This window comes from Trachurus japonicus, chromosome 7 (assembly GCF_045865225.1).
Source record: "Trachurus japonicus isolate A0001 chromosome 7, Traja_1.0".
NCBI lineage: Eukaryota > Metazoa > Chordata > Actinopteri > Carangiformes > Carangidae > Trachurus > Trachurus japonicus.
In genome coordinates, this window is record NC_140913.1 from 16,091,921 (window position 1) to 16,105,208 (window position 13,288).

Consider the following 13,288-nt stretch of genomic DNA (forward strand, 5'->3'; position numbering starts at 1 on the left):
AGAGAATTGCAGGGGATGATTAGAGTCATTGTAATTTTTTTTCGGTTCACCTCAATTTTATGAAAAGAGTGTTGGAAAAAAAAAATCTCTTGGTGATGTTAATAATTCATCATCAACGCTATAAATGGAAATCTAAATGGGAATCTAAATGTGGCCTGGGCTGCCAGGGCTCTGATGTAGCATGTCAGATAAACAAGGGTGGGAAGAGATTACAGTAGTGTGTGCATGTGTGAGAGAGAAGAAAATGCTGGACAATTATGATATAGACAGGCTTTGTTTGTGTTTCAAAGAAAGACAAACAGACCTCCTGCATGTGTAGGACTGTGTTTGCGAGAGAGGGCTTTGCCAGTGGATGCGCACGTGCTTGAACAGATCACTGGGCACAAATGTGTGTTTATTTATATGAGCGAGAGAGAGGGATGACTATTTCTTGCTTTATGAGATTCTACTGAAGGCTTAAACATAGGACGAGATTGACTCAAAATGAGGGAGTGTTCGTCCAAACTGATGATGCAAAACCTATTCATAGATGTCAGTCCCTCTGTGGGTAGAGACATGACACGTGCAGGAAATAAGGTTTAACACGTCAATCCAATTAACACCTGGATTTCCCCTAACAGTGGAGATGGGACTGTGAGGGATGGAAACGCAACAATGACATTAATTAGCTTTTTCTAGCTTAATAAAGTACACGCTCTGTAATTCTGTGCCGCAATTTTGTATTTTCCCAATAAACCTTATAATCGCTGCTGTTATTAAAAAGAATGATGCTCCTCTGTGTTAGCATGAAAATATTTACACATAGAGGTTTATCAAAGGAGATGCTAATAATGTAAATTAGAGAGCTTTGTTGTCCTTGTTCTAAGATAAGCTGAGCTGCTGGCATACACCCAGGAAAGTTGTATTTATTTATATTGATCTCATCTAACTCTTGGCAAGAAAATAAAATAAGCACATTTCCTTGAAAGACCATGCTATGTTATCTTGGGTGACTTTCTAAAAATACATGACTTTCCCAGTGTCTCATACCCCTGAGCCAAAAACTCCCATCCCTGTCCCTCAGATCCTCTTTATCCTGCTCATACTGAAAATCCCTTTAAAAAACAAACAAGCCTTATGATAAAATAGTCAAACCTTATTATAGAGCAAACAACCCTCTCTTATATGGTTTATCCTTTGTTTGCAGGTTTTCAATGCACGGCCCCTATATATAACACTGTGTATTTGAGTTGAATCTGATTTTGTATTAGATGTATTGTTTGAGATTATTTAATTTAATTTCAGTTTATTTTAATGCACATTTTTTCATAGCTTTTGTCAGATCTGTATCTCAACACAATACTGTCTCTGAGCTGTGTAGGCAGTTCCTTCACCTCATGGTTTGATTTTTGCTCTGATCTGCATTGTCAGCTGTGAGACCAGATAAAGACTGGTGTGCATCCAATCAGCTGAGTCTATCACAGGTGGACTCCAGTCAGAATGTAGGAACATGATAAAGAGAAACAATAGGAAACAATAGGAAGAGTGTGAATGCTTTCTGAATGCGAGAACACATAGTTTCACATCTTATTTTGAAAATATTTCAGAGGGGCCAGGCTCACCTTCCTCCTCTTAATTCACATGATCACTGAAAGTCTTATTTTTCCTTTCATTGAATCCTTCAATTTAAACATAAAAACACTGCAGAGAGAAGACGTTAATAATAGATGTTGAACCTTCTCTAATGAATATCTTGTGAAATTGTGGCAGCTTTTGCCCCACTTGTGTTCTATGAATAGCCTGATCGAAAGGGCAGCTTCTGCTATTTTTATCTGCAGGTACTTTTCCCCCCATTCTCTCATCCTCGCTTTCTCTCAAGTCAGCCCGCTGCGTTAACTATTTTTAGCTTTTCCTGTTTTAGCTCAGCTGGGGGTTAGGGAGGGTGGGGTGGGGTGTTTGGGAGTTGGGGGAGGGTTGTAGATGAGCTGTCACTGATGTTAGCATACTGTGGGTAATGCTGAAGTGGGGAAAGAGGACAGCATGAGCAGAAAGGAGGATATCAGGGGAATGCATCGCCTCTCTCCTGCAGTTCCCTTGAAAAGCACCGAGGAAATATATGCATGCTCTGGGCAAAGCATAGATATAATCAAAACTGCATAGAAGCACCTTTTGAGTAGTGCGTCTGTCTTGGTTGTATTTCTGACTTTAAAGGGATGGTGGTATCCTCAAGGTTAGAAAAACAGACGTGTTACCGAGGTCAGCGCTTCATTTCAAAGTGATGATGGGAGAATGATGTCGTACTGTGGTTACACTGGGCAGAGTCATGTGGATGTGTGTTATGGTGAATGAATGAAAAGGTTGTTGCTCAATACTGTGCACACGTTCAGCAAGAAGAGAGCGAAAAGTGAGCGTGTAGTTAATTCAGTGCATTAATCCCTGGTGAACAATACAGTAGGTTTGGTTCTTTCTCTTTACTCCCCTCCATTCTTCATTCTTTCATCATATCTCTCCTTCCTGCCATCTTTTATCCCATCTGTCCCTTCATCTCTCACTCCTTTTGTCTTTATTCATCTTTCCTGCGTCCCTCAGTCTTTCTCTCTCTCTCTCTCTCTCTCTCTCTCTCTCTCTCTCCATTCCTCCTTTGCCCTCTTTTCTGCATCTTTCCATCTCTCCTTTTCTTCCATCTCGCTCCCTCCTCTCTGGCAGAGACTCAGCTGGCCTCCCTTGACATGAAAACAAGCCCGGTTGGCATGGCAACCTCCTGTAGTCCTCATGAAGTGATGCACATTTATTTTTAGATGCCTCCCATTCACGACGATCAGCAATGGGTTAACGGGTGCCAGGGTTACAGATATTTCTGCCTCTGTGGTGAAACGAGGCATGACATGGGCAACATACCGATGTTTGTACTCCAGTGTTTGTACTATTGCTGTATTTTGCTAATTACAAATGTTAAGAGTTATTCATTACATCTTCTTCATGATTATGCATAGAAAGCTGGTTGTTCCATGCTCCAAATGAAGACTAAACTAAACTAGAGCAAACACTTCACTTTTCACCCTTCGACACAACAATACATAGGTCATCTATTACATAAAGTTCAGCACAGGTGTGACTTTGGAATTTCTTCATCATAATATGTAATTTGATGCCTTTAAATAAGAAGATAGAGTATAGAGATTCACTGATACTTCTTTGCATTCTATGAATTGCACGTATTTCCAAAAGCAATTGAATGAGTTTACAATAGTCCATTTACTTTATGTCTGAAAATCAACATGAAATGTGGTTGTGCTTGATGATTTAGTTGTGCTCAAAGTTACCTGATTTCTGGGCGGATGTTAAAAGCTCAGAGTGACTCAGAGTGAAAAAGAAATCCACTCCTGGCGTACTGAGCTTTTATTTACTGGTTTCCATTTGAAAATACAATATGTTGTCAGGAAACAAAGGAACCAGTAGCCACACAACCGACAATGATTAAACACCAAACAACATTGTGGTTACAGGAATACAACGTTTTTACTTAGTAGTCTTCATGTGATTCAGAGTTAAGTAAACCACAAACAAAAAAAATATAGGTGATTGTTTGTGGTTTACTTAACTCTGAATCACGCTGTATATCTCCTGTTACCATTTCATTCAGACAATGTAAAATATTAATGGTGAGTGGACAGAGGTCCTCTCAGCATTCAAGAGAAGCCTTGCAGAGTATTTGAGAGGATCCATTTTATGTCCATAAATAAAACATCTTTCAGCATTGTCTAAAATGTCACCCTGAGTATATGAGTTTATCTCTCTCACTGTGATTCTCTCTTACACACTCAAACATGTGCTGCAGGTTAGTCGGCAGACAAACTATTATTGTTTTTATTATTATTAGTGTTTTTGAGATGGCTGTTTACAGAGTAGTGCTACTTTTGAGACACTGGCATTTGGCAGTGCCACTGATGCCCTGTGCCTACTCTAATAACAGCTTGTGCCAACACAAAGGAACCCTTCTGGCATTTTGCTAGCATTGTCTGAACGAGTCCCTTTTACAAACCTTGTCCCTGTTCCAAGTTTACACCATTTGGTTTGTTGTGCTCCATTCAACTGTTCACTTATTGGATGACCAACACACCAGGTGAAACAGCTGTTTTTTTTTTTCTTGGCTCTCTGACCCGATTAGTGAAAGCACTAGTCTTTGACTTTGTCCTGTTTACCAATTGAAGACATTCAGATTGATACTTCATGTACTCCATTGCATTATATAATCTTATTAGCTTACATTTAATTTATTTATTCATTTAATTTTTCACTTTTGTATTTTGATCAATTGTTTTGAACCCCTCTACCAAAATAGTTCTACTAACTGTTAAAATTACAGTGAAATTCTATACAAACATTAGATCATTGTCACTGCTATTGCTCTCATCTTTGTCTTTATTTATCAGCTGTAGAAATACTCCTACTGTACCTCAGTTCAGAGACTGCATGTATTTGAAGACCAGTTACATCATGATGATGCAACTAGACTGTCCCATTTCGAAGACTCTTTCAAATCTTCCCTCAGTTTCCTTGATGATGAATACAATGGGTTGATCCTTTGTTGTCTAAAATGCCCCCAAATGTATTTTGTGCCTAATTCAGGGACTGCCCCTGGAGTTGAGCAATTGTCACTGTGATTTGGTGGCATGCACCTTAACCACCTTAACAAGGAAGCCCACACCAGCTGTTAAGTGTAGTGAATTATCCCTTTGCTTTATCCTGCCTATTTCAACGACAAATTATTTCAAAGTAGTAATAAAACATGATAATAGTAATAATGTATACAAGAGGATGATGAGATAATTTCCAAATAAGTGCACTTTGACAGGAAAGGGCCCAATCTTTGCAAACTGCCATCATCATACAGTATACGCTCAAGGTATTGCTTGTGAGTCAAACATGGTATCTGGTGTTTTGATTTCATCTAATTTTTACGAGAGTGCAGAATTTTCAGGAATGTGATAACCAATGGGAAAGGAGATATTTAAGTTAAAGAACAATAGTGTTTTTTTTGCCAGGTTGATAGGTTGTGTCAGCAGTAGTAGTTGATGATCCTGCATAATCATAGTTATTAGACTGGAGCCACTGTGGGAATACCAATTACATGGGGACACTGAAAGGACATTTTTAACTTGGCATTGAATTGTCTCATTGAGTTATGCAAATGTGATCTGCATTTGCATAAACATATGCATGCACATGTGCAGTCTAGCAGTAATGTCCTCATAATATGAGCAGGGCAAATAATGAGTATATACACATACATATATACTTACAAAGGAGTAGGGACATCAGTATTTATTCTTAAGCATATATATTAGCCATGATGGCCCAAATCATCTCAAACTGTCATTGTAAAAGAGACAAGTAATCCTTGTAAATCTAAACAATATTAACAATTAAAACAGAGGAATGGATTTTATTTTATTTTGAAAACATAATATACCACACACTGTTGATCACAGAGGAACATTTTCATTAGCTATAGATGGGGCAGAAAATTCTTCTCCAGAGATCATGCTCTGATCTAAGATCTGTGTTTGATGGTTTAAAAATAAAGAAAGAGTAATTTTGTTTTAAATGTTTGCTGTGTTTATCACAACAGAATTATGAATAGAGCAACTTGTTTGTTCAGTGGTGTTTTTATGGTTATTTCTACATACATAGGCTTTCTACATAGGCTTTGTATCATATTCTGCAATATTTTTATTCCACAGCTTCTAGTAAGTCACTTCATTGTATAGGTTGTTTGATTATGTAAATTAACAATACAATAATGTACTTAAATAGAACTATACTTCTGAATACTTAAGTATTAAAAAAAAGGTACTGTGGAGGTAAAACTCAAGTGAAAAGTGACTGAACAACTCAGACTAAACAACTTACTAACTAACTTGTAAAGTAATATAATGTGTTCTGACTCAAGTGATGGAACCGCCTTTCTTTAGAAGCCGGGTTGAATCACATAAGTTCAATCAGTTGAGGAGCATTTGTCTTTGCAGAACGTACAACTCGATTATATGCTGACAATCTGAAGGAGTTTCCTGGAATAAGAAAAAAACTGGAACATGTGGTTTGTTTAGGTTTGTTTGGTCAGATGAGATGGGACTGAAACCCAGCATGGGGCAAATATAGTAGCCCCACCCCAATACGTCATTTATTCTCAACCAGCCAGCCTCAAATTTTCTGCTGCCAGAATCAACTCTCTCCTCTGCCTCTAACAGTATCTCGTGTTGTTATTTATAGTCATTTTTCTTTAGGAATAATAGGTTTTAATGGAATAGATTGTGATACCATCTCAAGCTGTAGCTCAGTGTGAATGTGATCCTCAAGGGCCTGAGTGACAGAGAGGCCCTGCCATATAGACAGTATGGAGATTTTTATGCGTGTTTCACGTCTGTGTGTCGACACCTGAATTTCCCTCTGTCAGCACATTATACTAGGGCTTTATGCTGTCCCATAACCGTCATGTACACACACACACACACACACACACACTGTTCACTCTTTTCAACGGCTATCTTTAGAACATTTAGTTCACTCCTTATGTTACCCAGTGGCACATTGTTTGAAATAGCTGTTTGTCTTCGGTGACTGCGGAGGAACACCACAGACCAATAATCATTTCAGCATTATTACTTTCTCACCAACATTGCTGTTTTATTTTCTTGGGACTACATGGTTGTGTTCTCTTTTTTGACTTGTAATAAATCATTTAAAGTCAGTATAGTGTTTTGTGTGAAATGATGGATGTCTTTGCTGCATACTGAAAGAAGAATTTTCTAGGCTTATTGCTGTAACGACCAGCTCCCTGTGTATTCTGCTGCTTGATGTCTAGTTTGACACGTTAACTAATAGTCTAATATTTCTCATTAATTACTACACACTCATTCATCATGACAGTGCATAATCGAGGAAGTCAGCCTGCTCAGAAAATACTATAATCATTGTCCTTGTTTGTGTATTCACCAGACTTTCAACATGATCACATGCAGGTTACTAACTACTTTCAAAACAAAGTGTTTGCTGTTTGTGCAGTGATGAAATAGAAAAACCATGAATTACTGTTTGTGATTTTTGATAATGACATCAAATCAAGGAAATAACTTTAATTTCTCATAGGGTTTTAAATTCCTCTCATCATCATTCAGCTTCATATATAAATTGTTTTGTGACTGTTTATTGATTCATTTGGAATGAAGAAATTAACTTTTTTGATATTAAGATTGTCTGAATTGTGTTTATGCAAATGTTTGACAATACTAGAGCTGCGGTGAAACTTGCGCTCTCTCTCTCTCTCTCTCTCTCTGTCTCTCTCTCGCTCCGTTCTTTAATTTTTTTATTTATTTTTTTGCTTTGAAAGTCAATGAACTGGAATGATCCATTACTTTCAGATGAATGGCAAAAGCAAATTTGACTGAACAGTATGTTGACTGTTATATAACCAGCGTACAACAAACACACCAATACTACAGCTGTAAACTCGTAAACCTGCTCTAAAGAGAAGATATTCCCATTGGTGTTGTCTTGTGCAGCTCAGCGTCACTATTTCAATAATCTCGTTATATTTGAGTTGTGACCCCATGGACTTGTCTCTGGTATGTTTTTTTTTTTTTAATTTTTTTTATCAGATCTGCTTCCACTCTGCTCACTCCATAAAGTTAAGGTGCCATCTGTCAGCTTTGCAGCATGAGTGCTACTGAGTGGCAGGTGCTCTTGAATCTGCCACCCACCTGGTGTGTCACAGCAAAGAGCTTCCATCTGAGCTAAGAGCTTCCAACATTTACAGTATATTTTACATATACAACCACTAACACAAACATGTGTGTGTATGTGCACTCATACAACATATTATCTCCACTCCCTAAGAACAGTGTTGACACTGTCATTAGAGGTGGTATTATTGTTTAAGTCATGTGGTTGCCAGGCAGTCTAATTAAACTGTGCGGCTAGTGCATCTTCCCACGAATCAGCAGCAGCACTGATATCAGTGAAGGAGAAAGAGAACATTTGTTCTTCACAGGTCTGGATGTGCTGCTTATAATAAGAACAAGTATGAAAGTGATTCAGAGCAGCTGTAAATCTGGAGGCTTTCCAGATTTCCTGGTTGTGAAGGTGGTGTCAATTTCAGAAGGTATTATTATAAACATATGTTATATACTATGTGTCGCATGGGAATGTGCCTATAACCCCTAGTTTTAAAAGTAGATGATAATCCTACAGTGCACTTTAATAGTACAGCTGAAAACATGAGGATTCATCCAGCTGAGGCCTCAAGTATCCATCTGTTGAGTAGTTTGAGTTACATAGATCAAAACACCAAAAGGTCAGTAGCCACCAAAAAGTATAAGAACGATCTTTGATGAACCTTTACTGTAGGTTGACCTACTGACCACCAGCAATCCTTCCTGGCGTCCCAGCGTTGCAGATATACACATTTTGAACATTTACATTCATCATGTTCTTATACTGTATGTTGTTGTAATGAAACTGAAGGAATTCAAATGCATCATGCAGATGTCTTGCAAATGACCTCATGTGGTTTTGTTCCACGTTACTTTTTGTGCGTATAATGCCTCACCAAGTCTCCGTCATTCATTCTGTGTTTCACCAAGAAGATGAATGCAATTACAGCAGCATGGATGGGTAAATCATGCCACGGTTAATATAATAAGATCCAGGGAAACATTTCAGTGCATAATATGTGCTTGGGACAAATGTGTCTGAAAACAAATGTTTTGTCTCTGCTTGTTTCTCAGATTGAAGGAGAGGAGGAGCAGAGACGTTCTGAAGAGGGAAAAGCGCGTTACCTCCAGAATAAAGCGAAGAGACTTGCAGAGAAAGAGCGCCAGCAGTGACGCCGCGGCTACGCAGCATTTATTGTCCCACATAACACTCAGTATAAAGGAAACAAAATCCTTCGCTCCTGTTCTGTAATGGTAGCCTCTTGGAAACCTAAACTTGTGATTTTTTTTTTCTCTGCTACACACCAAAGTGTCCACATATGGCTGTGTATGTATGCAAAATATGAGAACATCATTTTATTTTGGGGATTTCTATTGATGTATGAAGGCTGCTAATGATCACTGTCAGTGAATAGTGAGAGTCTGACTGTACGTAGAAGTGAGAGCACTATTTTGTTCTATAAAGATTTTTAAGTATAAAGACTTGATGACCATGTCAGTGCAAAGTCTGAGTTGAGGAAAATGATGAATAAGTGAGTGAATAATAATGAATAAAAGATCCAAGTGTGAGTCTGGGGCTCTCGCCTCGTGTCCTTGATAGTTTGATGATAATGATGTCATTGTCTTGGGCATGCCTTGGCAGCGAGGGCACACACTATCTATCGTTTCGGCACTGTGTCTATCACAGTGAAATCAGGGAAGCTTAGGGGCTTTGACTCAACTTGCATCTCTCCCACGCCCGCCCTCCCCCTCCTTCCACTCTGCTCTTCCTCTCCCTGTCTGTCACACTCTCACTCCAGCGTTTGCTCTGCCTTACTGCGCTCTCCTCTCCCTCTCCTGGTTACTGTCATATCTCCATCCATCTCCGTTCTCCTGTAATGTCACTCTCCCATTTCTTGCATCTCTCTTTCACCGTTTTTTCCCTCTGTCTCCTTCTTTCTTCTGCCTGCCTTTCCCTCTGTTTGATGTTCAGACTCCTCACAGCCCGATAGGAGTAAAAACTGTAAGGATAACAACAAAAACGGTCTCCAGATGTTCATCTTTCTCTTCAGAGAGATCGGAGAAATGAATTGAGGTCAGCAGCCGCCAGTGTGAAATCAATATCCATATTGACATGGACTGCAATGGCTGTGATTAATAACCTGCCGTAAGAAAACTCCTCATGTTTAAATATTCAGCAGGGCTGGTTTGTCATGTGTGTACTGAAAACACAATCAGACTTGAATCTGATTCACCACTAGCAGGATTTAGGCTCCAACCCTGTGCAACAGACGAATGAGAGATCAAACTCAAAGAGAAATTACAAGATTACAAGCAGAGAGCTCTGTGAAGAACAGAGTGACACACAAGTCTAAATCTCAGAAAAATGCCGTTCCTGTTCCTTCTCTTAGAGTTTTTCTCACACAGATGGAAAATGATTTGTCATTGGATCTTGAAGGTTGTTGTTTGTTTTGTTTTTTTGCCCCTCAGCCCCTCCAGCACAGTGTGCGCGCTTTTCATTTCCCCCCGTAAAGTTAGGCTCAAGCTGCACTGGGGGGATTTATCTATTTTTATCCTCAGTGAAGTTGAGGCATCTGGTGGGAGAAGGAGAAGACAGGGTCCATCTTAGATGTCAAGATAAGGCTTCTGGGAATTTTAACCTTTATTGAAAAGCATTTGGCTGATGTAACACATCAGCACAGCTAGTAGACTGTTTCTGCTGTTAAAACATTCAGAAATGGGTGTCATTTCTTGTCAATCACAACAGTATTCATTACTGTCTTCTGCCATTTCAGCTAGTAGCAGCTGGCTTTTATACGTAGTGACACAATATGGTAACCATGGTTACTTGTGTGGAAGAACAGAGTTGAAATAGAAGAGATGACATTATCAGAAATAGATGTTTCTCCTCTAGGTAGCAGCAGAAATGGTGAAATGCAAAACTGAAGTCACATGTAAATAGATTATTTATTATGAAATATCATGCAGTGCACAGTGTGTTACGGTGTATCACTTTGAAGCACTAGACATCGGCACCAGAGGAAGCTGCTTTTTCCCACCACGCAACGGTGCAAAAGAAAATACTCCCGCACACTGTCTACACTGGTGATAGGTAATTGATTTCTTAAGAAAACAACGTTTTGTTCCTCAGACCTTTATCAGGTAATCCACCTCACAATACTGAAACAAAGGTAAAAGCTGATCTCACACATCCACCTCATGTCTCTACATCTCAGTTTATGGGATAGCAGCTATCTCGCGGCTCTGTGAGATGGTGTAAGACACTGACAAGCCTACTTAGAAAATGAATGATCCTCTGGTGCAGGAGAAAAACCATTATGGACTCTGAATGAAGGATAAACGATAGAGCGAGGTGGTGTGGAGAAAACTCTCTGATTTCATTACTGAGTGACCCTCTTTGTGTGCGCCCCGGCTCAGGAGCGACTCCATCGTCACTCACTCTCTGACAGCAGGGGCCTCTATTTTCACACATGAAATGAGACACAGAAACCTAAACCGTGTGCACATTATCCTTCAAGGTCACACATGAATACAAATCCATCAATATATGCATGAGGCAACAGTCTATTGCTGTCAGGTCCATTTGCAGGGCTTTAATATGCCTAAATTATCAATGTCTTATAGAGAATGTTAACCAACTCAGTGTTTCCTTTTTGTTTGTAAAAGTTGTTTTCTTTGTTCTTCCTGGAGCACCTTCACAAAGCAGGCATACGAGTCCAGCATTCATCCCTCCTCTGTTCTCTGGGCTTGGAGCCAGCAGGGCTTTCCTTGCAGAGGAGTAGGTGACAGGCCGTACTTTGTCTGGCCTGGAACCTTTTTTTTTTTTTTTTTTTTTTTACAACCACAGGAGACCTAACTGGGAGTACTACTAAATTAGGCTACCTCTGACTGTAAAGCACACACACTCCTCCACGCAGAGGGGTGGCAACATCCTGAGAGGACATCAGCAGGACATTCAAAACAGCGTTAAGCTTTCACGAGCCTCTGTGCCTGTGCTTGTGTTTGTGTGTGTGTGATGTGAAGTGTGATCATAGAGCTGACGGTGAGAGAGGAGGGCAGCCTGGTGCCAGAAGAGCCAGTGGGCGGGAATGCCTTCTGTTAGTTTTTACTTCCAGGTCACCTAGCATCAAACAGGAGAAGCTAGAAATGGACAGTCTGCTTCTTTTAACAAACTCCAGCTCTCTTCTAATGAAGACAACATCATCATATTCACCAATACAATGGTGAATCTACACATACACAAGCTTTACCTAAAATGATTTGAATGTAGGACTCAATGGATGCTCATCGTAGTTCTGTAAATGGAGTGCATTTGTTTGCAATCATGAAAAGAAACTTTTACATTTTTCCCCTCCACAACCAACCCCTCTTTTGCTCTCTCTCTGTGTCACACACACACACACACACACACACACACACACACACACACACACACACACACACACACACACACCCTGCATCGAGAGGGTATTTTACCTGCGAAAGCTTTAAACACAGCGAGTGAGTTGCTGCAGCTGTGAAGTGGACCATGTTATCACCATGACATAACTGATGGGGCGGCTAAAAATTCTGATATTTAAAAAAAAAAACCCAACAACCTGGATGCTATTTTAAGGTTCATTGCTGAGGTTGAGGAGATGCAACGAGCACCGTTGCACTGAATTTTACAATGGAGTAAAACAAAGTCAGCAACATAAGTGAGCAGACTACATTTCATTTATCTAAACCACAGAAAAAGTAAATAAATAAATAAAAATAATAATATTGCTAACACACACCTGTCCTGAAACAGGTTATTGTAATTATTGTAACAATAATATTGAAATGGCTTTGGAAAATATTACTGTTCTCCTTTTTGTCTTCACACATGCAGGAGAGGAGCCATCAAAATCTAACACATCTTTCTCATTCAGTTTTCTCACCCAATATCTAGTATAGAAACAGGATTAATAATAGGAACAGGACATAATAAAGTTCTACATTTATCTTGGTATTTTTTGCACTGGTTCCCTAATGTGTAGGAGTAACTCTAAAAAAGGTTCAAGTTTTGTTTTTTCCAACCACTACCATAGGAGGTGAATTCCTCTGTGTTTCCCTCTGAGGAAACAAGAGTCTTTTGGGAAATCTGTCTTTTTCTGCAGCAGCTCTCACTGTTTTTTGTCAGCTTCTAAAAATCCTGCCCTTAAATATAACCATGCAAATAAACCGGGCAAATAAGGGGGGGAAAAAAAGAAAGAAAGAAAAAGAACAGCATTTATTTTTGATAAAATGCATTGGTGTGGTTGCAGTGTAGCTACATTTGAGTAATTTGGAATGAGAGTGTAAATTTTGAGGCTGCAGTGTTTCTTTAAGGTGCTGGAGATATCGACTGGATCAGCTGCGAAGCTCAGGGGTAATTTCCTTCCCTTCCTCAGTATCTGGAGGAGCTTCTCTTTTTAAAGTGCTTCAGCGCTGAACAGCCTGGCTATGTGTGCTGCACTGGCAGCTCCCAGGTGGTTTTGTGTGTATCCATTTTAATGAATGGGAAGCAGGGAGAGTGTGCACTACTCATCTGACCATCCACCAAATAAACGAAAATGAAAAATAATCCTTATAGT

General features: G+C 39.4%; 1 protein-coding gene across 4 annotated transcripts in view; it reads left to right on the top strand.

The window, feature by feature from the left end:
- Positions 1–9,260, top strand: part of acot7 (acyl-CoA thioesterase 7) — a 49,779-nt gene extending 40,519 nt beyond the window's left edge. For all 4 annotated transcript variants that reach the window (XM_085781509.1, XM_085781508.1, XM_085781504.1 and 1 more), the window contains one exon: positions 8,766–9,260. In XM_085781509.1, coding sequence (XP_085637635.1) covers positions 8,766–8,864 — 99 coding nt within the window. In that variant the 3' untranslated portion in view covers positions 8,865–9,260. The remainder of the gene's footprint in view (positions 1–8,765) is intronic.
- The last annotated feature ends 4,028 nt before the right edge of the window (positions 9,261–13,288 follow it).